Below are 26,579 nucleotides of genomic sequence, written 5' to 3'. Positions count from 1 at the left end.
TCCTTCCTTCCTTCCATCCATTCTTCCTTCCTTCCTTCCTTCCTTCCTTCCTTCCATCCATTCTTCCTTCCTTCCTTCCTTCCTTCCTTCCATCCATTCTTCCTTCCTTCCTTCCTTCCTTCCATCCATTCTTCCTTCCTTCCTTCCTTCCTTCCTTCCATCCATTCTTCCTTCCTTCCTTCCTTCCTTCCTTCCTTCCATCCATTCTTCCTTCCTTCCTTCCTTCCTTCCATCCATTCTTCCTTCCTTCCTTCCTTCCTTCCTTCCTTCCTTCCTTCCTTCCATCCATTCTTCCTTCCTTCTTTCCTTCCTTCCTTCCTTCCTTCCATCCATTCTTCCTTCCTTCTTTCCTTCCTTCCTTCCTTCTTTCCTTCCATCCATTCTTCCTTCCTTCCTTCCTTCCTTCTTTCCATCCATTCTTCCTTCCTTCCTTCCTTCCTTCCTTCCTTCCTTCCTTCCTTCCTTCCTTCCTTCCTTCCTTCCTTCCTTCCTTCCTTCCTTCCTTCCTTCCTTCCTTCCTTCCTTCCTTCCTTCCTTCCTTCCTTCCTTCCTTCCTTCCTACCAGCCCCTTATGGCTCCTCCTACAGGTGGAGGGTCTACGGGAGGACGGCCTCATGATTAACCGGGCCTGTTAGTCTCTCATAAGGGGCTTCTGAACCGCTCTTTGTCTGACCCGTCACCTAGCACTTGTTTGCCCTGGGAGAACCTACCTGGGCACGAAACCCTAGACAACATAGCTCCTAGGATCATTCATGTGCTCAAACCCCTCCACCACGTTAAGGTGGTGGCTCCAGGAGGGGGTTTTCAACACTTATTATTATTTTTTTTTTATATATTGTCTTGAAATCATCTCGCGACCCTCACCTTAGTAGCGGGTCATGCTCACGGGGCCCAGGGCTTCACACTCTCATACACTGGTACATAAAAGACGCCAGGGTGACCTTTCCCCCTGACCCCTTCTGCCCTGCGTCTGCCAGTGGAGATGCCCAAACTTTAAATGTTATTATAGAATTACTTTACAGTGCTGAACATGGGCAATAACACATGACTATGTAGCCCCGATATGGACACAGTCACTCACTCCAGACACCGTGCCGTGTATCACAGACTCCAGCAATCTTCATTCATTCTGTGCTGTCCAAGACTGTACTGTTCGGATCTCCTCAGTCCGTGTTCCAGCGATGTGTCCTCAAACGAAGTCCTTCAGTTTTCAAAGCTGCGTTTTCCCAGAGAGAGGCCAGTGTTCGAGTGGGAGAGACCCAGGTGATGCTCTCGCTTTGTGGGCTGAAAGTCCACAGTTTTGCGTAAGGATCCAGGCTCGGGCCGTCCCAAACAAAGTCCAGTTTAAAATAAACAGCGACTAAAACACGCTTCCTAGATTCCACCAAGGTTCAACACAGCTCGCTGGCTCTCACTGTGGGAGTGATTGACAGCCACTTTGTCTAATGAGATGCATTAATGTCACCCTGGGGCGGGCCTTGGGGACATGCAACCCCTTAAAATCCAGGCTTCTGATTGGCTGGAGGGTTGCTCATGTTTTAATAGACGAGAGCCTGCTGAAGGGAAACATGTTCTGAAATCCATGCACTGCAAAAAGTACCCTCCTAAAAACAAGGAAAACATCTTAAAATAAGACATTTTGTCTTGTTTTAAGGAAAAAATTCTGCCAATGGCATCGGCATTTTTTGCTAAGAATTCTTTTTTCTAGATCTTATTTCTAAATGTTCTAAATTACACACATTTTTGAGCAAAATGTTCTTAATAAATACTAATATTTAAGGAAAATATTGCCCACGCCCGGGGACCCGCCTCCATGATGAGGAGCCAGGCTGATGGTCAGAATCACCTGCTGGAGGATTCACCTATTGTACATGTTTTTAGTGGTAGACACGGGGAGAACATGCTCCACACAAAAAGGCCCCGTCCTGGTGGGAATCGAACCCAGGACCTTCCAGCTGAGAAGCTGAGGCTCTAACCGCTGTGCCACCGAGCCGCCCACTTTAAAGAATGGAATGTATTATCTCTCTGTGAGAATCAGAATCATTTTTTCTTAAAATAAGAAAAAATATTCTTTGTCTAAAGCTGAAGAAGATTCAAAAAGTTTTTCTTTCTTGTTAGAAGAGAAATTAGCATGTTTTTTAGCAAATTTATCTGAGCAAGAAATGGCTAGATTTTATTTCCTAAAAAAAGATTTTTTTTCTCAAGAAAACTTTGCTCGGCAAAACATTATTACTTTTTAGGGAAAAAATAAGAACTTATTTCTTAAAGTAAGACATTTTTTACTTGCTTAGAATCCACTTTTTGCAGTGTGTGATGAAAAGTTGCAGGAGGTATTGCACATTTAGCAATAAGCAAAAAAAGAAAAAAGCAGCTTTACTGGAGTCTTATGAAACTAGAACACATGCGTGCAGTGGCAGAGGCGGCTCTCGGGTCAACACTGAAAACGTGAAGGTTTTTCGTGAACAGAGCTGGTAGATTTTCCTTGTTGACATCAGATTGCGCATGCTGTCATTGAGGCGCGGTGCAGTTCCAGATGTGAGGTTCTCTGGGTGGAGTCACGTCCAGCTGTGTCCACTTACGTTCTCCCCGCGTCTCCCGTACGATAACGCGCTGCAGTCACCAGAGTGTTACAAATACTGCTGCTTCAGTGTGTGTTTTGTTTACTACGAGCTGCGGGATTAAAAACACGCATTGATCTCAGCCGGTAATGCAAACACTACGGCAGAAGAATTACAGTTTAATCACAATATATCAGTATGTAGTGAGCTCCTGCAGGGGAGAATGCAATGGGAGCAACATCAAACATGATCCTTTGCTCATTTTTTGTGCAGCCAGCATGAGCAATTCACCGTTATGATTCTGCTAAAGCAGGGGTAGGCAACGTCAGGCCAAATCCGGCCCTCCAGCACAGAACCTCTGGCCCCCAAGATGATTTTGAGAAATATTATTATGCAAATACCTGTTAAAGTACCCTAAAAATGTGAGAAGTAGTGTCAGTATTTTAAAAATGTCCTGGCAGAACATCCCACTTGGTCATATTATATAATGTAAAATGGGAATTCTAGACCCAAAAGTGGTCGCGGAACCATTTTCAGTGGGTCGCCAGTCTAAAGAGAACTTTTATTCAATATTTTCCATCTGAAACTGCATTGGAACACTAACAGTTTGTTAAAATGTTTGTTATTGGGTTGTTTTGATTATCATCAGTGTTAATTTTGTCGACTAAAATATTTAGTCTTAATTTTAGTCAAAGTGATTTTTTTGCCGACTAAAACTAAATTAAAACTTTCTCATGAGACTAAAATGTCCAGATATTTTAGTCGACTAAAATAAGACTTAATAAAAATGAAAAGAAGAGACTAAAATCATCCAAACTTCTATTGACCGTCTGAAAAAGCCTCAAATCATTTAAATTCACTGCCAAATGAACAGCTCTGAGCTTTATCATGTGGAGCAGCTCCATGAAGCAGAGGAACAAGATTAAATATGATTAGAATGAATATTAGAAATGCGAAGTTGACTAGTCTTAATTAAATTGACATGCAATTTTAGTCGACTAAAACTAGACTAAAATTGAAAAGTTTTTTTGGACTAAATCTTGACTAAAATGAAATGACATTTTAGTCAAAAGACTAAAACAAAAATAAAAATATGTTGTCAAAATTAACACTGATCATAATTTCAGTCTTGTCACAAAAGTCACAAAAATACAATATTTTATATACGATATATGACAAATGACAGTTTTGTTTGGGGTCATCCTGATGCAATGTTGGGTCCCGAAGCCACTTCAGAACCACTGATGCAAAACATTGGTATTTGCAGAAAAAAAGTTCTTTACTTTCGGCTACAATGGGGAGTTTCGGCCCCTGCTGTTTGGGCAAAGACGAAAATTGGCACAAACTTGCCGACCCCTGCACTAAAGGCTCATCAGAGAATTGGTAACATTTCCATTTCTTTCATTTCCCTTGTAATTTCTTCTCTGTTCTCTCTTCTTTCTCCCCCAGCCCTCAGGCCCCGCAGCCGAAGACCCCGGAGGTGCCCTGGTCCGAGTCTGACTCCTCCGTTTTCCACCTCACAGACGAGTCTTTCGACAGTTTCCTGGAGGAGCACACGGCGGCTCTCATCATGTTCTACGCCCCGTGTGAGTAAACCAGAAAGAGTCGTTTTTCCTTACAGTGCGGTGACATGAAGGCTTATTTTAGCTCAGGGAAACCAAAGCCTTCTCTGTGAAGTTTGTAAAGCAAGTATTTTGATCTCTTAAATCTCACCTTAACCGGGTGTTGCAGGGGTTAGCGCTTGTGCTTCACAGACAGAAGGTCCCGGGTTCTTTCTGTGTGGAGTTTGTTCGTTTGTGTAGGTTTCCTCTGGGTACTCCGGTCTCCCCTACCACTAAAAACATGTATAATAGGTAGGGCTGTCAGGATAAATACTATATCGACTTATCGTTCAATGCAAAATAGATAAACGATATATTTTTGGGCTCGATATTTATCGTCTGTGCATTTATTAGCAATTCCCACCCATTCTTTCTTTGTAAAACGTAGATTCTAACTGAATCTAACTGAAGCAAATTGAGTTTCATAATATTTCATGTTTATTGCGGCTTGTGTGGTATTTTAGGATATGATGATGCACGTCTAGAAACAAAGGTTTACTGTCATTTTTATGCCTGGGAGTTGACTGTATCTAGCATCGTTAGAGTCAGTAATATCGTTTATCGCGATACTTTCCTGCCTTGATATATCGAACTTCAAATTTGTTATAGTGACTAGGGCTGCAACTAATCATTTTGGTAATCGATTAAATTATTTTCACGATTAATCGATTAATCGCTTGCCTCTGAATGGCGTATGAACAGTTTTATTTTTTCCTATTTTTTTTTACCACACAACGCTTGAGGACATGTTGACGGAGTAAACCTCAAGTGAATGTTTGTTGGAGGCTCTTGGCGCTAATTCTGATTTCTGATTAGATGAGACACAGACGGTTAATTCTGAAATTGTCAATGTACAAAACACTACAGACCCTAACTTTAAAAACAAAGTCGTTTTCATGTCATTTTTTGCTCTATTTGAGTCTGTGTTTACTAGAAAACGATTAGACTAAAATAGTTGTCAACTATTTCAATAATTGATTAGTTGTCGATTAATCGGTTAGTCGTTTCAGCCATAATCATGACAGGCCTAATAATAGGTAAATCCTCCAGCCAGGTGACTCTGACCATCAGCCTGGGTTCACATCATGGAGATGGGTCCCTGGCACGGCACTGCTGTCGCCCACTGCTCCTGGGTCGCCCCAGCTGCATCAAAGGGACAATAAAGTATACAAACAAACAAACAAACAAACATACAAACAGATCAGCTTTACCCAAATCTAAAAGCTTCTCGACTGGAGCTTGCAGCCTATAGACCGGTGTGATGCGTCATTTGAAAGCTAAGACCTATACATTTTTGTCATGGTTTCGTAGTTTTGGTAATTTTTCCGCGGCGTTGTTGATTTATTTGTTGCTTTTTCATCACTCTTTAGTCTTGCTTTGTTGTGTCATTGTTGCTTTTCCAGCACGTTTTTGTCACTCGTTTGCCGCATTTTTGTCACATTTTGGAAGTGTTTTTTTTGTCGTTTTATCTTCTGTTTAAATTGCTTTTTTTGTCATGTATTTTGGCACTTCTTATCTATTTTTCCTCACTTTTTGTTGCTTTTTCATCACTCTTTAGTCGTGTGTATTTGTCACGTTTTCTTCTGTTATTGTCGCTTTCCCGGGACGATCTTGTCACTCTTTTGCCGCTTTTTTTGCTTTTCGGTTTGGGTAACGCCAAACTCGAGAAAACGTGCTCGGTTCATAAGAGGTTTTCCTCTAACTAAATCACATTTGTGGAAGCTTTCATGTCTTACATTAAAGGGATATTTCAGGATTTTTGACATAGGGCCTCATTTCCTAATTATCCAGAGTGTTGTTGATTTCTGGAGATTTATTTTATTTTTTTAAATTCATACAGTTCTTGTATTTGAAGAGTTTCGTGGCGCTAGGCTAGTGCTAGGCTAGTGCATGTCTATGGTATCAGCTAGCCTGCATTAAAAACAGTGTGACCCGCTCCACAGAGCACCTGAGGCAAATCACTTATAACACCAGACGAGCCATATTAAATGTCCATAGTGTCCATAGAATCATCACATGAATGATCGCATTTTGAGGGACTATTTTCTAGCAGATCACTCCGCCGCTGCTTAGCTTATACAACCACGAAACTGATGCTGCTCAAATATAATTTTAAATGCAAAATGGTTCAAATGACTCTATGGACACAGACATTTATATGGTTAGTCTGGTGTTATAAGTGATTTGCCTCAGACTGTCTTTATCCCTTTAAGTATTGTAGCAACTAGAAGAATACTACATAATACTACCAAAAAGACTTAATCTAATTTGTAAACTGCTCACTCTTATTGCAAAGTGAAAATATCTGGCTGGAATATCCGTTGAAAGTTTGCCAACATCTGTCGGTCTTCAGAAAGATCTTCAGTGGCAGATTTTAACACCGTTTTGAGCCAACAACTGTTTACTCACCGAACTCCACCTCCTCCCAGCTCCGCACAGATTTAAGGTTTTTTTTTTTTTTTTTGCACGAACTGTGAATAAGACGTGCATCTGGAAAGGTCTTCTCACTGTGAGGGAAGCCATCTGTGGATTTGACAAACTCGGGGAAAAGCAGTCTGGTAAAATGTCAATGAGATTTGGAGATCTGTGTCGATATTGTTTTTCGTGAAGTGAGTAAAATGCAACAATCTGTTCCAAAAGTTTTTTTTCCTCCTTAGAAATAACTTGTAACTTTGTATTACTAAAATGGCTTGTTCACAATTTATACTTAATTTATGACAGTGTTTTGTTTTTGCTGTATAGATCGATTACATACTGTAGCATTTTGCACTGAAATATAACTTTGTTCACTGCAAAAAGTAGTTTACTAGATTAGTTTAGAGGTCTCAATTTGAGCATAATAATCCACATTTTTGTTGTTTTAACTCGTTAAGATGTAGTTGGGCATTTGACCTAGATTATTTCACCTGCTCTGAGAGGTTTCTGACTCGTTTCAATACATTTCGCCTTCATTTCAAGTAAGTTTCTCTGCCAATGGGGTAAGAAAATTGGTCTTGTCCCATATTTCAAGTGAGATTTACCATAGAACCAGTCTGAAATTTCATCAAACTAGCAAAATAATCTTGGTCAGATCAGGAAAAGGGTCTAAATGAGTTAAACCCCCTCTAAACAAGATATATTTCCTCAATTCAAGTCATTTAAGCCGATGCTTGATATATTAATACTGATGACGGTTAGATGTGGCTTTTACAGCGGGGATTTCCACTTACGCACATGATGAAAAACATTTCACACTTTCTTCACAAAGAAAAGCCAAGAACATGTATAGAATTGGCACTTACATCATTTGTGTTCATTGTGTCAAAGCATATGACAAATTCCATTACTCAACATTGACACTCATGCTACGACATCATCTACAAACTCCCTTTTTTGCTCTTTTTTGTTAGTTTATTTTTTAAAGAGGGGCTATTCTGCTTTTTTCAATCACATAGCACCAGTCTATATCACACTACAATGATGACCAAACCTTCTGTTGGTCTGTAAATGCAGTAAATTAGAATAACTGCCTTGTATAAAATGTCTCTCTCAAAATGGCTGTCGTGAATGTCTTGAAATAGGCCTCTGTCTCTTTAAGAACCTCTGAGCCTTTCCGACACGCCCCCTCCACACGCTGTCTGTGGCATCAGTGGGGAGGGGGTTCTGCTGAGGAGCAGTGGTTGGTTACTTGGCTGGTGACGAAAGCTCGGAGGCGTCTCCAGGAGGTGGGGGCGTTCCTAGGAGGACTCAGGCAAACCTATCCCTAAAATGGCCGCCATCAGAGTTTTTACAGATTACTCAGAAATACGTGAATGTGCCAAGGCAACACTTCAGGCATGTTTTTAATGAGGGAATGACAAAATAACATGATGTAAAGCTTGAATAAGTAAATTTTGCATAATACCCCCCCTTTAACAAAATCTCTTAGTCTTGTTAACGTTTTCTTTTAACTTCTTGACCCCCGCCTGCCGAGAACTGATCTCAGCTGATCTTTTTCCTCTCGCTGTTGCCACATTCTCGTCACTTGAGTTTTTTGTTTTTTTTCATTGCTTTTTTGCTGCATTTTTGTCGCTTTTTCATCGCTTTGACTTTCCTTTTTCTAATAAGCTTTTGTTTGGGTAAGGCCGAAATGGAGAAAAGGGTTAAGAGGTTAAATCAGACCAGTATGTTTTATTCATACCTGACACTTTCTGCAATTCAGGAGGATTACTTTTACAAGACGACCAAATTAACAAGGTGAGCTTTTAATCTAAAAAAGGTTAAAGACCTTAACCTTAAATATATGCACATTGACCAACCAGCTCCAAAGTAATAGTCGATTATTCATAAGCCCACAAGGTTTTCTATCTTTATTGAATTTCTGTTAAATGACTGTAACGCAAATACAAAAGAGGCATTTCTTAAGAATTGAATTAAATATCATGCAATTTGGGTCATGACTGAAAGGACAAGATCGAGGATACAAGCGTTTCCTTCGCAGGGTGGCTGGGCGCACCCTCCGAGATCTGGTGAGGAGCTCAGTTACCCGGGAGGAGCTCGGAGTAGAGTCGCTGCTCCTTCATGTGGAAAGGAGCAGCTGAGGTGGCTCGGGCATCTGTTTCAGAGCCTCCTGGTCGCCTCCCTCGGGAGGTGTTCCAGGCATGTCCTAGTGGGACAAGGCCTCGTGGAAGACCCAGGACACGGTGGTGGGACTATGTCTCTGGCCTGGTGTGGCCTCGGGGTCAGAACAGCTGAAGGAGGTGTGTGTGGATCGGGAAGTCTGGGCATCTCTGCTGAGACTGTTGCCTCCGCGGTTAAATAAATAATCATTAGTCGATACAGACGGCATCTCGTCATAGAAGGGGGCGTGGCTTCGCTGAGGAGGAAATTAGAATCTTTAGAGAAACACAATTTTCCACTCTTTTTTGCCATTTTCTGGTGGAATATGAACTCATTCATCACATAAATAAAGTCAAGTGTAAATCGGGCCCATATGGATATTTTCTCACAGCAGATTGTTCAGTAGAAGTGAAAAAATGGCAGTTGTAGCAAGCGCTAGCTAACCGTTAGCATTAGCCCGATGCTAACATGTAGCATCAAGTTAGCATTCTATGTTATTCATGTAATTATGGGCTGTTGAACCACTTTGCTCCTCTCCATGTCTTTGTATCATTATTTAGTAGAAACTATTATATTCATATTTCAGCGTTTGTTAAAGTAGTTTTGGAATAATTAGAGAAAATTTACATTTTTTCAAAATTGTTTTCCCCTTAACTGTTTTCAAAAATGACCATATATGGACGATTCCAGAGATGCCGTCTGTGAAACTGAACTGAAAACAGTTAAGGGGGAAAACAATTTTGAGAAAAATCTAAACTTTCTCTAATTCTTCAAAAACTACTTTAACAAACACTGAATTATGAATATAGTTTTCTACTAAATAAAGACACAAAGACACAGAGAGGAGCAAAGTGGTTCAACAGCCCATAAATACATGAATAACAGAGAATGCTAACTTGATGCTTCATGTTAGCATCGGGCTAATGCTAACGGTTAGCTAGCGCTAGCTACAACTGCCGTTTTTTCACTTCTACTGAACAATCTGCTGTGAGAAAATCTCCATATGGACCCGAATTACACTTGACTTTATTTATGTGATAAATAAGTTCATATTCCACCAGAAAATGGCAAAAAAGAGGGAAAATTGTGTTTCTCTAAAGATTCTATTTTCCCCCTCGGCGAAGCCACGCCCCCTTCAATGACGAGATGTCGTCTGTATCTATTGAATACTTGACCAAGCACGATTTTGGCTGAAAAGGTATCTTGGTACAAAGCAGACTCCACACATTGGCCTTTTTTCCTTTAGCAGTATACTGTAGGCCAAAAGGATTTCACTCTTCAAAGTAATGTATTGTGGGTACGTTATTACTGCAGCCATGTTTGTTATCATGAATGTATTGCAAAACATTTCTGCCCCTATTTTCTTGGCTTGTGCTATTGTTCCCATCCTTTAAACATCTATTCACAGTCCGCTGCTGAGAAATTCCCTTTACAATAGAAAAACAAACCCGAGCGCGCTGCATTCGACTTCCTCCTCTGCATCACACGCACAGCGCTCGCTCCAGAACAGCGCTTCATTGTGGCCATATGCTTCCCATAATCTGTCCCTGTCCTTTTTCATTCAGCCGTCTCTCCGCTGTCGTTACACAGGGCTTTGTAAACGCGCCAGGAATCGTCCAAGCCCTTTTCAGAGTTTTTATAAATCGCGTCGCTCCGGTCCCCACTTTTGAGCAGCCCACGGAGGAGTTTGCAATGTTGATAAATTCCAGCTACAAAATGATGCAAATGCCGAAGATGAGGTTTTCTTCACAGATTGTCTTTAGAGCTGGTGGTGCGTTGACTTTTTCTAGTGATTCGGTGTCAGTTTCTGAACTATGTGGCTTGTCTTTTTGGACTCGAAGTCTTGGCGTTGTGTCCAAAAAGATATATATCTAGGAGACCTTTTTTCACCATCATTGCAGGACATGAACTGGTCACTGCAGTCGATTTCACAAAGTCTTATATCTTATTTCAAGGGCAAAGGATAATTGTTTGTGAGGGACAAATACCACTCTCGTCTCGACGGCGTTGTTAATAAGGAATGTCAACAATGGGCAGCACGAGAGGTGTTCTTGGGCGGCTGTGCGGGGGCTAGAAAATGAACTGACTGCCAGTCTGTGCCAACATTATCTCCATCCACCAGTGATCTTTAAAAGGTTATTCATACTAAATATTAGCTGGATGAGGTGCATTCACCAAGTCGTAGCAGCAGAATGCACTGGTATGTAACATGAATGCACTGGTATGTAACATGAAAGCACTGGTATGTAACATGAAAGCACTGGTATGTAATATGTTTGCATGGATAGATTAAGATTCAGACAAAAATTCTGCCAAAAAAGTCCTTAAATGTCATTGAAAAGCATTGTTTGATTCCAGCAGCCTCTACATTTATTCTTGTTTTATCTTGCTACATCTTCTTTTTACACTTTTCGTTAATCCAAGTTGGTCTTCCTCTTTTTCTTCCTCTTTTGCTTTTCCCTCATCTTTTTCCTCTTCTTCCTCTCCTTCTCCTTCTTCTTCTTCCACTTCTTCTTCTTCCTCCACTTCTTCTTTCTCCTTCTCCTCTTTTGCCCCTTGTTCTTCCTATTCTTCTTCCTCTTCTTGTTCTTCTTCCTCTTCTTTCTCCTTCTCCTCGCTTGCCTCTTCCTCCTGTTCTTCTTCCTTCACTTCTCCCTTATCGTCTTCTTCTTTTTCTTCCTCTTCTCTTCTCTTTCTCCTTTGCCTCTTCTTCCTCTTCTACTTCCTCTTCTTCCTTCACTTCTTGCTCTCTTCTTCTTCCTCCACTTCTTCTTCTTCCTCTTTTTTCTCCTTCTCTTTTTCCTCTTCATTTTCCTCTTCTTCCTTCACTTCTCCCTTAACATCTTCCTCCTCTTTTTCTTCTTCCTTCACTTCTCCCTTAACATCTTCCTCCTTTTTTTCTTCTTCCTCTTCTTCTTCCTTCACTTCTCGCTTAACATCTTCCTCCTTTTTTTCTTCTTGCTCTTCTTCTTCCTTCACTTCTCCCTTAACATCTTCCTCCTCTTTTTCTTCTTCCTCCACTTCTTCCTCTTTTTTCTTTTCTTCTCCTCCTTCTTCTTCATCCTCCTCTTCTCCCAACCCCTCTCCTTCTCCTCCTTTGCCTCTTCCTCCTCTTCTTCTTCCTCTTCTTCCTTCACTTCCCCCTTATCGTCTTCCTCCTCTTGTTCTTCTTCCACTTCTTCCTCCTCTTTCTCCTCCTCCTCCTCCGCTCATTTTCTCCAATTACTATTTGATTTTCCAAAATGACCGTCATTCCTGTGTTTAATGCTATTACAGCAAATCTTTAAAAATGACACATGCATAGATCGGCTGCGTTCGTGGCCTTAAAGATGTTGTAATCTGGAGCTAAAATGGCCATAAAAGTCACTAAATTTGACTTGCTGCTCCCGACCTAAACCCTGCATACATAATGAGACCCAATGGAAGCTGGATACTTTGTAATTTGCTACAGCCCTACTAACAATGTTTTCTGTTTTTGCCCGTTTTTCATCAAGTAAAATCTGGTCTAGTCCCGGATTAAACCGAGGTTATTCAAGTACGAGGCTTTTTTTCCCCCTTCCCCTTCGTCTATTCTGTTTTCCTTCCATTAACCCGAGGCATTAGTGCAACATTGGACCAGCAACTACCACTTTTTACTCATTTATGTGGCTTCTCCTTGCCTGTCCTCTACCTGCATGGTGAAAAATGGCTCCGTGCATCTCCACTTTGCCCCGTAATTATGATTCATAGTTTTAAAATCTCATTGCGGCGTTTGCAGCAGCGGTTTCCGTACACCCGGCAGCGGCGCCTCGAGCGGAGACCGACTTAACACAATACAGCTTTCAGCCCACATACACAACCAGGACACGGGGATTTTTAAATATTTAGTGTCGAAAAGTGCACACATTTCTTGCAATAAATGAATCACTCGAGAAACTTGTTCCAGTTGGCGGCGAAAAAGTGGGATTATTTTCAAGCGATGTCATTCTCAAGTCTTAGATTCACTGTTTGGAATGCAACAAAACAATACTTACGCAATCGATAAGCAATAGACGCGGTGTCAAAGATTCCCAAGGGCGAAACACAGTCCAAACAGAGATATTTAAACTACCACTCTCATTTATCATCCCGAAATTTCCACATGTGTTATATGTTGACGGATGCGAGTGTTAAAACAATATGGTGTGGATTAAAAACAACAGGTCCGTTTTTGTCTGTTCTGTCACAGCGTGTTATCCGTCAGACGACCCGCTGTGGTTCATGGAGTGCTTTTATTCCGGTTATTAGTCATATTCCAGCTGTAGCACTTTTCGGGATTCTGTCTTTTTATGACAATACGGCGAAAATATGAAAATCTAAAGTATGCGACCACTGTGGCTTATTTTTTTGGGGGCTTGTTCTTTTGAATCCCCCCCTTTGTGCTGAATGTTTTGCACATTCACTACGTCTTGAGTGACGGCAGACGACAGCAACAAAGGCCGATCGATATATCGGAATTTAGAATATCGGACACGTCCTATTTTTTGCTTTGGAAAGAGCAAAGTCAGGGCTTTAAAGGAATAGGCCACCGTTTTTACATACTGAGATATGTTCTTACCTTAGCTTTGACGAGTTCTTTAGGACCTGTCTGATCTTCCCCCGTGCCTTCAGTCACGTAAACACAGCGCAGACGGCGTTAGCATTTAGCCTCTCCCTCTCTCCTCTATCTCCAAAACAGGTCAAGATAGAAGCTACCAAGCTCTTCCACGTTTTCCCTGTTTAAATATGGGTACGTGAAGTGTTCCACTACAAAGTATAATTACACAAAATTAAACAATGTGGATTTTCTAAGCGGATAAAAGGGGAGACTTTATTGTAAGGTGTAATAATACCAGGAGTAGTTCGAAATCAGTGCAGTATCTTCACTTTACTGTGCGGACGCAGAGTGTAGTTTAACATTTCACGTAATATCACAAAGATATTACTGCGCGGATGTCGAACTACTCCTGGTATTATTACGTCTATAGAGCTATAGAGGAGAGGGGGAGAGGCTAAATGCTAACGCCGTCTGCGCTGTGTTTACGTGATTGAAGGCACGCGTTAAGACCAGACAGGTACAAATGAATGGCCACAAATCTGTACGTCTTTATACACTTGATAACTCAACTTTTAGATGCATTTTCTGTTTGTTCTGAACACAATCTGCAAACAGTTTGGTCAATATTATAAAGTATAAGGACTAAAAGCAAGTCATTTTCTTTGAAATTCTCCAGGGTGAAGTCCACCTAAGTCGCGTTTTACACAAGTGTTTTTGAAGCATAAGTAGCTCTCCGACGTTCTTGTTGTGTAAAAGTAGCTCGACGGGTAAAAAAAGTTTGGAGACGCCTGATCTTAAGTGATAAAATGAAATTGGCCAATGCTGCAGCGGGCAAGTATTTGTTTTTACAGGATTATAGACCAGACATTTGGAAAAATCGGCATGGGTTTGTCTTTGCCATGTGAAGGTTCAAAGTCAGGACTGGAGGGAGAGTTGAGCAGACGGAGTTCACCCTTTGAAAGCCCAGCAGCCTTTTAAACGATCGACCGCTTTACACAAATCCGCATTACGATCTAAAATATTCACCACTAGTTCTTTCATGGTCAGAATAATTAAAAGAAACAGTCTTCTCTTGACGGGGTTACTGTTGGAGAATCTCAGCCTGGTTTCTCATGACGGGAAGCTGTTTATTTCTCTCGCTTTTTTTTTCTATCTGGATTTTATTTTGCACCTGTTTAGATGTGATTTGGATTGCAAACATCTTCCCAGAACCCCTCTGTGCAGACTGTGAGGTTCAAAGGTAGCCTTCACGCACTCCTCAGCAGTAGGTCCGGACGCATGTAATGTAAAGCTATTCAAACTTGGCTCATATCTCCAGAACTGCCTTATTTAATCGGAAATTGAAAGCTTACCGTGATGTTCTTTTTCCATTTTAAGGTCAATACGGGAACTTATTGTACTTCAGAACGTGTCGTCATTTACATAATCATTTGAAGCCCCTGCTTTCAGAACTGCCACAGACACTAAATGGTCTCAATACAGTGCTCTTCAACCTTCAAGCGTTTTACTCTACACTTGTGATCTCTTGCCGTAGCTTGGGTCTTTTCATGCTTTGACAGAAAGTAGGAATGTATTAAGTTACTCAGAAATTCTGCTTTTGCACACTGAACTTTTTAATTGTTCATTAGCTCTGTCTCAAGTGTGTGTGAGTGCTCATCACTGCTGTAGACACTCAGAGTTACATCCTCCAAAAACATGAAATCTGTTTGGCTTTGTAATGGTTCTTCTGCAGATGACCAGGCTGCAGTGAATGATGAATCCAGTGCACTAGACAAATGCGTAAGAACCAATCTTTGTCATAATCCGGCCCCAAAAGCTTTGTTTCCAAAAAAGTCCAAGCATAATGTCATCCAGGAACAGCCCAGACACGAGCCTCTAAGTAACTGCACTGCTCTGTGAGACTGAAGCGAAACAGATGCATGACTGTACAATCGTGTCATGTAAAGTGCTTTGTGACCATGTCTGTGAAAGGTGCTATATAAAAAAGGATCTTCTTCTTCTTCTTCTTCTTAAAAATGTTCAAATTGTGTATTTTCCTCCCTCTATATCAGGGGTCGGCAACGTCAGGCCTGGGGGCCAAATCCGGCCCTCCAGCACAGCACCTCTGGCCCTCAAGATGATTTTGAGAAACATTATTACACAAATCAGAGAGTACTTTGAACATTATTAGAGTTAAATGGGAGGAAAAAAGGTAGAAATACTGTCAATACACTCAATTAGGTCAAATACTATGTACAACACTGGATGAATCGTTTTAAGGAAGAAATCACATAAATCTACTTGAATGAACAGATTAAATCTAAGGTTTGAGTAGATTTGGTCTAGTCTTAGACGAGATAAAACCTTTAGCAGTAGTTATTCTCTTAATTCAAGTAATTTTGTGTCATTTCAAGTGAAAAACAATTATTTGTCTGATTTCAAGTGGGTTTTATTCTTGTTCCATTGGCGCTATAGCATTTGTATCTTGGATTAGTTCAAACCGACTCCTATTCAACATAGAAGAACTTTAAAGGAACAGGCCACCGTTTTTCCATACTGATATGTTCTTACCTGAGCTTTGACGAGTTCTTTAGGACCTGTCTGATCTTCAGTCACGTAAACACAGCGCAGACGGCGTTAGCATTTAGCCTCTCCCTCTCTCCTCTATAGCTCCAAAACAGGTCAAGATAGAAGCTACCGAGCTCTTCCACGTTTTCCCTATTTAAATATGGTTACGTGAAGTGTTCCACTACAAAGTATAATTACACAAAATTAAACAATGTGGATTTTCTAAGCGGATAAAAGGGGGGACTATATTGTAAGGCGTAATAATACCAGGAGTAGTACGAAATCCGCGCAGTAATCTTCACTTTACTGTGCGGATGCCAAATTAAAAAATACTAACCCTAATTACTTAAAAAATTCCAAACAGAACACAAAAATGTCAGGTTCGGCCCTTGGTCTTTTTACAATGAAGAAAACCCCGACCGAGCAAACTTGCCTACCCCTGGTGTATAAACCTTTGTGACAATTAAGTTTTCTCACCGGTGTTAGTTCTTCTTAGGTTATTTCTCTTTTACGCAAATTAATTCTCAAAACCACGAGAATCAATTAGCGCCAAGCAATCATTTTCCGTTGTAATGCTCGAATCACAACAGGGTCGAATAAAGTCGGCCGCAATTACTGGCTGATTCGAGATAGTTGAACTCGACAGATGGGAACTCGTGTCTGTGCGGAGCTGGAAAAAAGCATGTACTGATTCTTTTGTCCTTCCCTTTTTTGAGAGAATAAAACGGGACTTATGCGAGGCAGGAGTCCAGGTGGTTGAGGGGAAGACGTAAATTCAGTCGCTAACAAGACAGCGCAGGAAACACGGGCCAAGTTCAAATAGTTTTACTTTACTTTTTTTTCCCAGACCCACTGTGGAGAGAGAGATGTGTGCTGGACTGTTCCTTCAAAGAGAGAGAGAGTAAACTCGGGGAAAGGAGCATGTTCAGTGTCTCGAATTACATATCTTGCATATTTGTGGCTTTTTTTTGTGCACATCAGCATTTAAAGTGAACTTTTCATCAACTTGGATTGTTTTTAGGCTACAGAAAAGTCACTTAATCAACAAGGACTGTGTGTGTTTGAGTCTTGTGTGGTTAGAGCGCCCTCTGCAGGAATACAAACCTTCATTTTTTTTGCCTTAGTGAACGCAGTTTGAGTGTCGCTTTGTGGACCGTTCCAGATTCGATATTGCGCAAGAGAAATCCTGGAAATACAAATGAAAGTGCGTCAGCAACAAACAACAGAAGTAAACAGGATTACTCAAACCTCCGTGCATGAAGGAAAAATACTCCTCCAGGTGTGTTTGTGATGAGTAAGCAGGGAAGTGCACGGATAGAGGCCCGGGCGGTGCTGAAGCAACGGCCCCTGTGCCCTCCTCACGAGCACAGTTCTTTTTTATGTGTGGCCTGATCAAAAAGTGGCACTGACCTCGTGTTAGCCCCGTTTGAGAAGATGGTGGCCTACTCTGAGATGCAGGAGGAAAGTAATCTGAGGCAATTTGATCACTTTTATGCACAAGACTGGATTATTATGGGGGTGTGGAATAGGGATGTCACGGTTACCGGTGTAGCAGTAAACCCCAGTAAAAATGTTGATGATAATAATTACCATCTTGTTTTTGAAAAAATATTTTACCGCGGTGGATTACAGCGCCCGCGGTTTCTGCTGAAGCTGCCCCAGGCGCCTCTGGAGCTACAACCAAAACTAAACTTTCTCGAAGCTGGAATCATGTCCGAGACGACAGCGCAGGATCAGCCTCAGAGACCGAGCCTGAAGTCTGGACATGTTTTTTGTATTTTAAGAAGCTGAAGGACAGTAGATACAAGACAGTTTCCCTGTTTGTGGAACGTGCAGGAAAAAGTGTCTCTAAAGCAGCAACACTTCGAACCTCTTGACACTCCTGCGTGACCGTCTCCACAGCTCTATAGCAGGAAGCTAACGTTAGCGTGACCGTCTCCCACAGCTCTATAGCAGGAAGCTAACGTTAGCATGACCGTCTCCCTCTATAGGAGGAAGCTAACGTTAGCGCTTTAGCTGAAATGCTGATGTGGGACTTTGGGTTGAGGGAGAATGTAACGAGGCGCCCCATAGTGCGGCTGCAGCGCCACCGCCAGCATAAGCCGTGTCCGGATACCTCCGCACACTGGCACAATGCGTTACGGGGCTCCCGGTGGCAGATTGCAATAGATTCACTCTCGCCGCAGTTTTATGAATTTAATAATGATCACTGTCTGATGGCATTTTCCCAAATCTGCAAAGCGAAGGCTCACTGGAAGGAAACAAACTGAGAACAATGTTCCTGATATAGATGGTTTATCTTGTTCAAAAATATTCTTTGTTTCTGGCGCTAAAAATAGTACATGTAATACCCTCGAAACATCAACAACACATCGTTATAGTTCCTTTACTTGCATTTAGTTGCATTTTCATAAGGCTTTGTCTGTATTTTTTTGTTAATGTAATAAGCACTGCTAAACGTTTTTGAAACTATTTCAGTTTGTGCAGGACTATCAATGCTTTCTGAACATATTAACACACATTAAATAAAACACCGCGTTAATACCGACAACCGTGATCATTTTGATCACAATAACCGTGAGGTAAAATTATTCACACCGTGACAGCCCTAGTGTGGAAACGAAGGGCCGTTCAGTCGAGGGCGTCACCGGGACCGTCCGGACATTGTCAGCAGTGAGACGTCCGTAACTTTCTGAAATTAGCTTTATTACTCAGATTACGTCATGGCCTGGTGCAGACCAGGGCCAGAGCAGCGTGAGCCGAGGAGATAGAAGGGTGAGCAGGAGAGGTGTCTGGGCTCTGGGCACTGTGCCTTCAGGAGGAGCACAGGAACATGAGCAGAGGATTATTATTATTAAAGACATTTTTTACATGGAAAACAATGACAATGGACAAACCAGATGTACAGGTGGTCATGAAAAAGTTCATTTATTTCTGTAATTCAACTTCAAATGTGAAACTAAATGATATAGACTCAATACGTGCAAAGTGAGATATGTATAGCCTTTATTTGTTATAATTTTGATGATCATGGCTTACAGTGCATTTTCAAAATATTCAAATTTCATGAGACTTTTAATTTGGGCTTTTTACAAGCTGAGCCATAATAATCAAAATGACAACAAATAAAGGCTATGCATATCTCACTTTGCATGTAATGAGGTCTATCATATATTAGAGTCAGTTTAATTATGAGCGCCTGTATGTTTTACTACCATTTATCATCAATTAATGCAGACCCTTGTGATAGTCCTACCTTGTCCTATAAAGTAACTAAGTTCTTTATTTGTCATTGTACAACTGTATGACAAAATTGTGTTCAGGTGTTAGTCCTAAGGCAGAGCACAACCTGACCAGCATGTTTTCGGATGTCAGGGAAGCTGTAGCACCTGGTCTATCTAGTTTATTACTAGGTCCACATCATGTGACATTGTTATAGTTGTAGAAAATCCCCAAAATAATATTTTTTGGATGGGAGGAGGGAGGGGGCCCTTTTTGTCCTGATTGAGCACCTGCCCCTCAGAATGTCTGTGCACGTCACTGTGAGTAAGTAATGGTTAAAAGCTCCAATGAGTCACTTTTCCATGACATGTCCCCTTTAATTCTTTGTAAGACAGGGGCGGACTGGGACTGAAAAACGGCCCTGGACTCTGGCCCAAATTAGAGTAAATGCACACTTTCACAAAGACATATTTTAACCTCTAACCACCCGCATTAACTGAGTGCATTTTCTCCAGTTCGGCTTTACCCAAAACTAAAAGCTTCTCGACTGGAAAGCAACTGAGAGCAAGTGACTGTAACTTTTTGTCAAGTTTGTCGCCACATTTTTGTCACTCTTTTTTCGACTTTTTTGTGGCTTTTTCATTACTTTTTTTTCTGGCTTTTCATCACGTTTTTGTCACTTTTTTGTTTTTCTTGCTGTGTTTTTTGCTGCTCTTCCGGCACATTTTTGTTCCGTTTTCATCATAGTTTTTGTTGCTATTTCGATGCTTTTCTTTTAAGCTTTTAGATTTGGGTAAAGCTCAGTTAAAGTGATAGTCTAAATGTTTTGCTTTTTTTTCTTTTTAAATATGTGCAAAATCAACCACCTGGTTTTGTAAAGTTTTCACAGGTTACACTTCCCAGATTTCTGAATCTAATCAGAGTCAAGCATCCCCCCGTGTCGACCAATGAGACGAGCTTTCCCTGCGAACCAGCCTGGTCTGGTCCAATCAGGAGGGAGGGGGAGGGGCTTGATGGTTTACTTTTGAAAACTCTGTTCCTGCTCTCCTCGTTTTGCAAACTAAGAAGGGCTTTCTGGTCCAAGAAGGGGGGAATTTACTTTCAAATTTCACTCTCCTCTCTTTGCAAACCTACAGACTATCACTTTAAGGCGGGGGAAGGTAAGGAGAAAATTGAGGGGCCAGATGGGTGGCCCTAGAGCCAGTGGCCCTTCTGTGCTCTTCCAGAATGGACATGTGGCCAGTCCGCCCCTGTTGTAACATTGTTCTGCCATTTTGCTTTGGTTTTGTTGGAAATCTGGTTTGATGTTTTTCAAGATGAGACCGTTTTACACTGGCCAACCCTGATTATACGAAAGGAACAATTTGCCAAAAGACTGTCTCATCATTTTTGAGCTGTTAGCCCTGACAGCAGGAAGGGTCACACTAATTTATATCCAAATTTATAGTTCCTCCGCCCTTCCCACTATAGATCCTAAACACACGTGACCCCCTTCTCTCTCTCTTTATCTCCCCCCTCCCTCCTGTGTAGTTTCCTAAGGCACACTCTGACTCTGTCACGCTGCAAGATTAATGTACCTCGGGCCTGTACCATCAGCTTGCATTTCTGTCCAGTTTATTCCCCCATAAAGCTTCCAGCAGCAGCGGCAGCGCTCGGCGGGAGGCGAAAACCGAGGGGGCTGCTCTGTTTCCCATCGCTGATCATGTCCCGATACACAAGTTGCTCAGAGTTGGTCATTTTCAGAAAAAAGTGGAGACACCAGAGCTCTATGTGTTTGCAGTGTGAGGTTGACTAAGGACAAACACATGGGCCTATATGAGGAATGGAGGGAAGCCAAGCTGGATTCAGTTTTATCTGCAGAAAATGATGAGAGTTGGAAGAGGAGTATTATTAAAGAGGAAGTAATGCAGGTTTTATGACAGATGGTATCGAAAAAGCGCTAAATCACAAGCCATCGAGACTTCAAACCTTTATTAATACAAAGACTGTAGCCTGGGATCAGGTTTTATCTACTTAAGGTCAGACGAGTGTGATTGACGGGGAGAGCCACCCACGAGTGAGATTATGGAAGACAAACACGGTGACTTACACAAAAAAAAACAGAGCATATTGAGATCCCATAGAGCAGGGTTGTCCAAAGTGCGGCCCGGGGGATAAATGCGGCCCTCAGACGCATTTTTGGTGGCCCTCGGCCTTCTTGCTGAATCGGTACATATCATCAGAGATGGTCCTCTATACAATTCTAACCAAACAACTAAAATGTTATTGTGAGACAGCTGGCATGAAGGTTCAAAGCTTAGATAAAGGTGTGGGGCTCAATTAACCTCTTAAGCCCCGCCTTAACCGAGTGCATTTTCTCCAGTTCAGCATTACCCAAATCCATAAGGTCTATAAGCCTATGGGCCAGTGTAACTTCTCATTTGAAAGCTAAGGCCAACAAAACTCATCTAAATGGATCTTTTTCGTTGCGTTGTCTCCATCGCTTTTTTTATTGGGTTTTCATCACATATTTTCTACATTTTCATCACTTTTTGTTACTTTTTTATTGGCTTTTTTGGTGTGTTTTCATCCTTTTTTTTTCCACCTCATTTTTGTTGCTATTTTGACTTTTTTTTTCAAGAAGATTTTAGATTTGGGTAGAAAATGTGCTCGGTTCAAGTGGGGGTTAAGAGGTAAAAACCTCTGCAAGTCAAAGGTTTCACGGCACGAACCAAAGACCTGTGGCCCTTCACCCCATGTACGCTTCTGTATGCGGCCCCCCATGAATAAAGTTTGGACACCCCTGCCATAGAGAACTGAGAAACGGCGCCATCTTCTGTCAAATCTAAAGACGAAGAGGTGAGAGACGTTTTCCAGTGCTCTGAATGATCCGAGGTTACAAGAGAGAGTCATGTCCAATCCTTGAATCTGACTGAGGAAAATTGATAGCTGTAAATGCCAGTTTTTTCTTGTTTTCTTTTGAAGTTGAAAGATATTTTGCCGGGTTGCACATTTAATCTTAGGCCCTCTCCATACGAAGTCAAGTTGAGGACCAAACTCATAGATATTGTATCAATCCAGTGTATCGTCCATACGAGCTCGGCGTTTTGGGGGTCTGTAAACTGATATTTTATATCCAAACTAGCTCCCAGAGTGGAAAGATCTCAAAACGCCGTTTACGTGGCTCCGTTGTTACGCCGTCTCCGCAACTTTTACTAAAACGGTGACATCGCAGCTCCAGAGTGGAGTCTGTGATCCATAATGTAAGTTTATTGTTTAAGTTTAATGGTTTTGTATAGCCCAATATCACAACAGAAGTGGCCTCACAGCTGCACCAAACATTAAGGCAATAAAACAGAGCAATAGATATGACAATTTAAAGTTCAGGTGAATCCAGGCAAATATAATGTCCAATAAGTGTCGGCAGCAGGTACAGAAAGGGGCGTTGCCTGGAGGACTAAGGGGCACGCGGGAGGGGTGAGGGGTGGGAGGGGCCTGGGCCTGGGCTTCTGGCTTCGATGCTGCACCTGCAACGCTCCTCATAAACAAAGTCCGAGCATGGAGAACACTAAAAGTAATGCTAACAAAATTCCTGGGCTAAATTCAGCTAACTAATCGAAAAATAAAAGTAACTACTAAAACTACAATATTCAACAACAACAACAACGCTATTAACACTGCACAATTATCTCTAATACAAAAAGCTATGCTAAATAAAACGACCTAAATGCTATAACTAATCGCAAACCTGACAATCGATGAAAATACTCTCTCGCTCCTTCTCCAACTCGCTGCGGGGGCGTGTGCGAGACTGGGCTGCGTTTATACCCCAGAGCGGCAGAGCAACAGACGTCAGGCTTCACCGCCGACACGTCAGGCTTCACCGCCGACACGTCAGGCTTCACCGCCGACACGTCAGGCTTCACGCCTGCGCAAATGGTGGGGCCAAATTCAAAATTCAGATGTAGTAAATACAGGTCGCCTGAAGATGGCGACTCACTGACGGTTTTAGGCAGAAAGTTGATCTTTCAACTAATTTGCACTTAAAGCAGTACTAATTAACTCTTCCCCCTAGAGGCCATAACCGCAACTGCAGGTGTCGTAGCAAGTTACGATTTTATAACTTATTAATTGTCTTGGAGAATAAATTAATAAATTAAGAATTAATAATAAAGAATAAATTCTCCGCTGACAGAAAAGGCGAAGGGAGAGAGGGTTACTGTGCATCCAAGTATAAAACGGAATTTTTTTTTTTCACTCAAACTTGGCTGTAAATACTGTTTAAAGTGACGCTAGCCCGCTGTTAGCTTTGCCCGTTAGCATGTTAGCTTCTTCTTCGTGATTCTATTAGTGTGTATTGCTTTCTCCGGACCGGTGGCAGTCAAGTTGCAAACATGGTTTTGTGGCCAGAGACACCAGGGGGCGATGAAAGACCCCCCAATCATCCCATAAACACTTGTATTACCCCCACAGGGACTACGAAAAGGATGTATTAAGGTAAACACGTTACTTAGTACTGCTTTATGTGCCAAAATTATGACCAGGATATGTAGACAACACTATTGGACACTCATTTATACTGTTTATCAGCAAAAAAAAAAGTGGATTTGAGGGTGAGTTTATCTTTAAGGAAAATACAGTATTTTTTATTACGCATAAGAAATTCAATTCGTTTTGGGTCACGTCGTCATTCTTACAGTGCGTCCAGACTCCATATCAGTTTGGAAACACTGCCCTAGACCTTGACAAATGTGTTCTGAAATCCCTGTGACTGTTTTATTAGTTTAGCACTTCATATTTCTGTCTTATCTCAAAAACTCCCAGACGTTTATAAAATGTAGTGCATTCATCTTCCAAAATCATACCTCCCATTTTTCCACATCCTGATTCGACCACACAAGTGTGTTCTTCAATGCTGGTTGTGTTTGTTTTGCCTAAACTAAATCTTCAGTAACATCACAAGCAGATATTTTTTCCGAAACCATGCTTTGCGATCTGATCAACTTTTAACTGCCAATGTCCATATGCAGCTTTTGTTTACAAACACGAAACCGGTCCATAGTCAAACATATGGTCTGACTGGAGAGCTGCCAGTCCTGTCTCCTTCGTATCGTGGCATATGGCGCAAAACGATAAAGCATGAGGCATTTTCTTCAACACAAAAGAAATCTCCCACTCACTGCGAAGGCTTTCATGACTGAGCTTTAAGAAATCGCTGTTTAAGTGAATACATTAGACTGGATTACTGCCAAAGCGCGAAGCAAATGTCATAAATGTTCAAGTGAAGGAGGGGATGTCGGTGCTCTCTGTGTGTTTTCTAATTAGCCTCACTTTAATGTAAAGCTCTTGAGTTGATTTGCCTTTTTGCTGAAGATAAACCAGATTAATAAATAGTCACTAAAGGAGGTTACTAAACCAGTCAGGAGCTGGTTAGTGTCTGTAGGGCAATTCGGATTTCCCAAAATGGCAAGTTGGCCTTTTCATCCTCACTACTGCCACCTCAGGTCATACGTGTAACTGCACCTTGTATATTAAGGTCGTGCATGACGGCAATTCGGACCCGAAGTAACAACTTTTTGAGTGACAGAGCAGGATTATAGAGGCAGTTGTGGTGAACAGGTCTGGGCTCATTCTACACATTAGGACATGTAGGGGGAGAAAAATACCTAATTTTAACATTTATAAACTCTGTATAGTCCTTTTAACGCACTGGCACAGCCAAGCAGGCCTTTGACAGTAAACAACATGGCTGTCACCATGAAAAAAAAAAAGTTTGCTGTAACTTTGCTCCCTGGAGGCTAGAGGGAGCACTCGAAATGAAGAGCGGAGTGCAAACGAAGTACGTTTCTATCTCATTTTCAAAGTCATTGTTGATTGAAATAAACATAGTTCATGCGGTCAAACACAACCTTAGGATCAATTTAAGGGATTTTTAAATCAATATCGGGCTATTCAAAGGAAAATCAATTTAATTGATTTATTAAACTCAACCCTAAGCTCTAGTTTTCAGAGCTTGTTAAATGACTGATAGAATAGTGGATTTTTTGTATTCTCAATAGTAGTGATGCACGATAATGCCAATTTGAACCGATAACCGATAATTCTGCATGTCCCGATACCGATAACCGATAATGACACCGATAATTATGTATATATATTTGCACTTTAGTTTGTGACAAGAACTCACTGTAACAGTTCACAGTTCTGCCCAAAATATATTAACTCTACCAAGCAATATACAAGTGTATAAATATAAATCAAATAATGAGTTTTACTTTGGGTTTGAGTCTCCTCCTTTTTCTAAAGCTGTTTTTTTTACAGTTCCATCATCTGAGCAGGTCTGACTCTGCTCATCTGTGTCACATCTTATTTAAAAAAATAAATAAAAAATAATAATAATATTACTACTACTTAATTCCTAGTATTTTTCTTTTTGTTGACATCATACTAATGAATTATTATTTACAATGCTGGAATATAATGCTGCATTGGGCTCATTTATGCATTTGTGCCTCGTGTGGTTAAAAAAAAAAAAACCTGTAGCTGCGTGGCTCATTTCATCAATGTAAAACTTCTCTCGTTCATAGCGCTTTAATCGCGGGGCTATCGTGTTTATTTGAGCAGAAATGCTAAGATAATACATGGGTGTTCAGGCCCCGCTGTGTTCCAGTAATGCTCACTTATGTGAGCGGGTCCGCGGTTCACATTTCCTCGTCTTTTTCTCATTTTGTTGCGGTGCTAATGTTGAAGTTACTTCGATGTAAAAAGTCTAAAAACTCTTCCTTCGCGGAGAGCGCCTGCACAGCGCTGTTTCGCTGGAATACTCTTCGTATTTTTCTGCTAAAACCGTGCAAAAGTCGGCCGTGGAGAGCGTATATCTGCTGCTGTAAATGTGCTGTCCTGAGTCTGCAGCAGCTCCGGGCTGCAGGACGTGCGGGGCGGCGCCGCCGAGAGAAAGGCAGCGAGCTGGAGCCGCAGATTCAATGTAATTTGAGCTTCTAATTATCGGGCCTAATTATCGGCCGAATTTTTTTTTATCGGCTTTATCGGGGATGGCGCCAAAATGCCGATAAATGCCGATAATTATCGGCGGCCGATATTATCGTGCATCCCTACTCAATAGTAAGTTGTGCAGCCATACTCGACCGCCCAAGTACCACCAGGCCAAGATGAAAATCAGGACTAAACTTTTAATGAATCCATTTATATGGCTGTGACGACATCTGACCTCTAAACTACTGTGTGGAGAGCTGCAGTTTTTCATTGGTGATTTTGATTTCACTTGCAAACTAAACTCCTGGCTATAAATACGACATGGTGACTTTGAGTGGAACACACAGAGATCATGACGGTACATGTGTATCTGTATCACACTTCTGAGCGAGGCGGTTTCCCCTCCTCCTCCTCCGACTGTGTGGCCCGCTCTCCCGGGTCTTTCTCTCCCTCAAAGCTACATCAGCGATTTTTCACCATGACTCTGCGTGGTACCAGTGTTTCTAAAGAGTCAGGGCAGCGTGGACTTTAGGTTTAGATTCGTCA

General features: G+C 41.5%; 1 protein-coding gene across 1 annotated transcript in view; it reads left to right on the top strand.

The window, feature by feature from the left end:
* pdia5 (protein disulfide isomerase family A, member 5) overlaps positions 1-26,579 on the top strand; it is a 175,103-nt gene that overhangs the window by 98,713 nt on the left and 49,811 nt on the right. Inside the window, exon 11 of the mRNA XM_079563441.1 lies at positions 4,008-4,144. Coding sequence (XP_079419567.1) covers positions 4,008-4,144 — 137 coding nt within the window. The remainder of the gene's footprint in view (positions 1-4,007; positions 4,145-26,579) is intronic.

Source organism: Gobius niger, assembly GCF_951799975.1.
Source record: "Gobius niger genome assembly, chromosome: 9".
Classification (NCBI taxonomy): Eukaryota; Metazoa; Chordata; class Actinopteri; order Gobiiformes; family Gobiidae; genus Gobius; species Gobius niger.
This window is presented reverse-complemented; position numbering and strand designations above follow the sequence as displayed.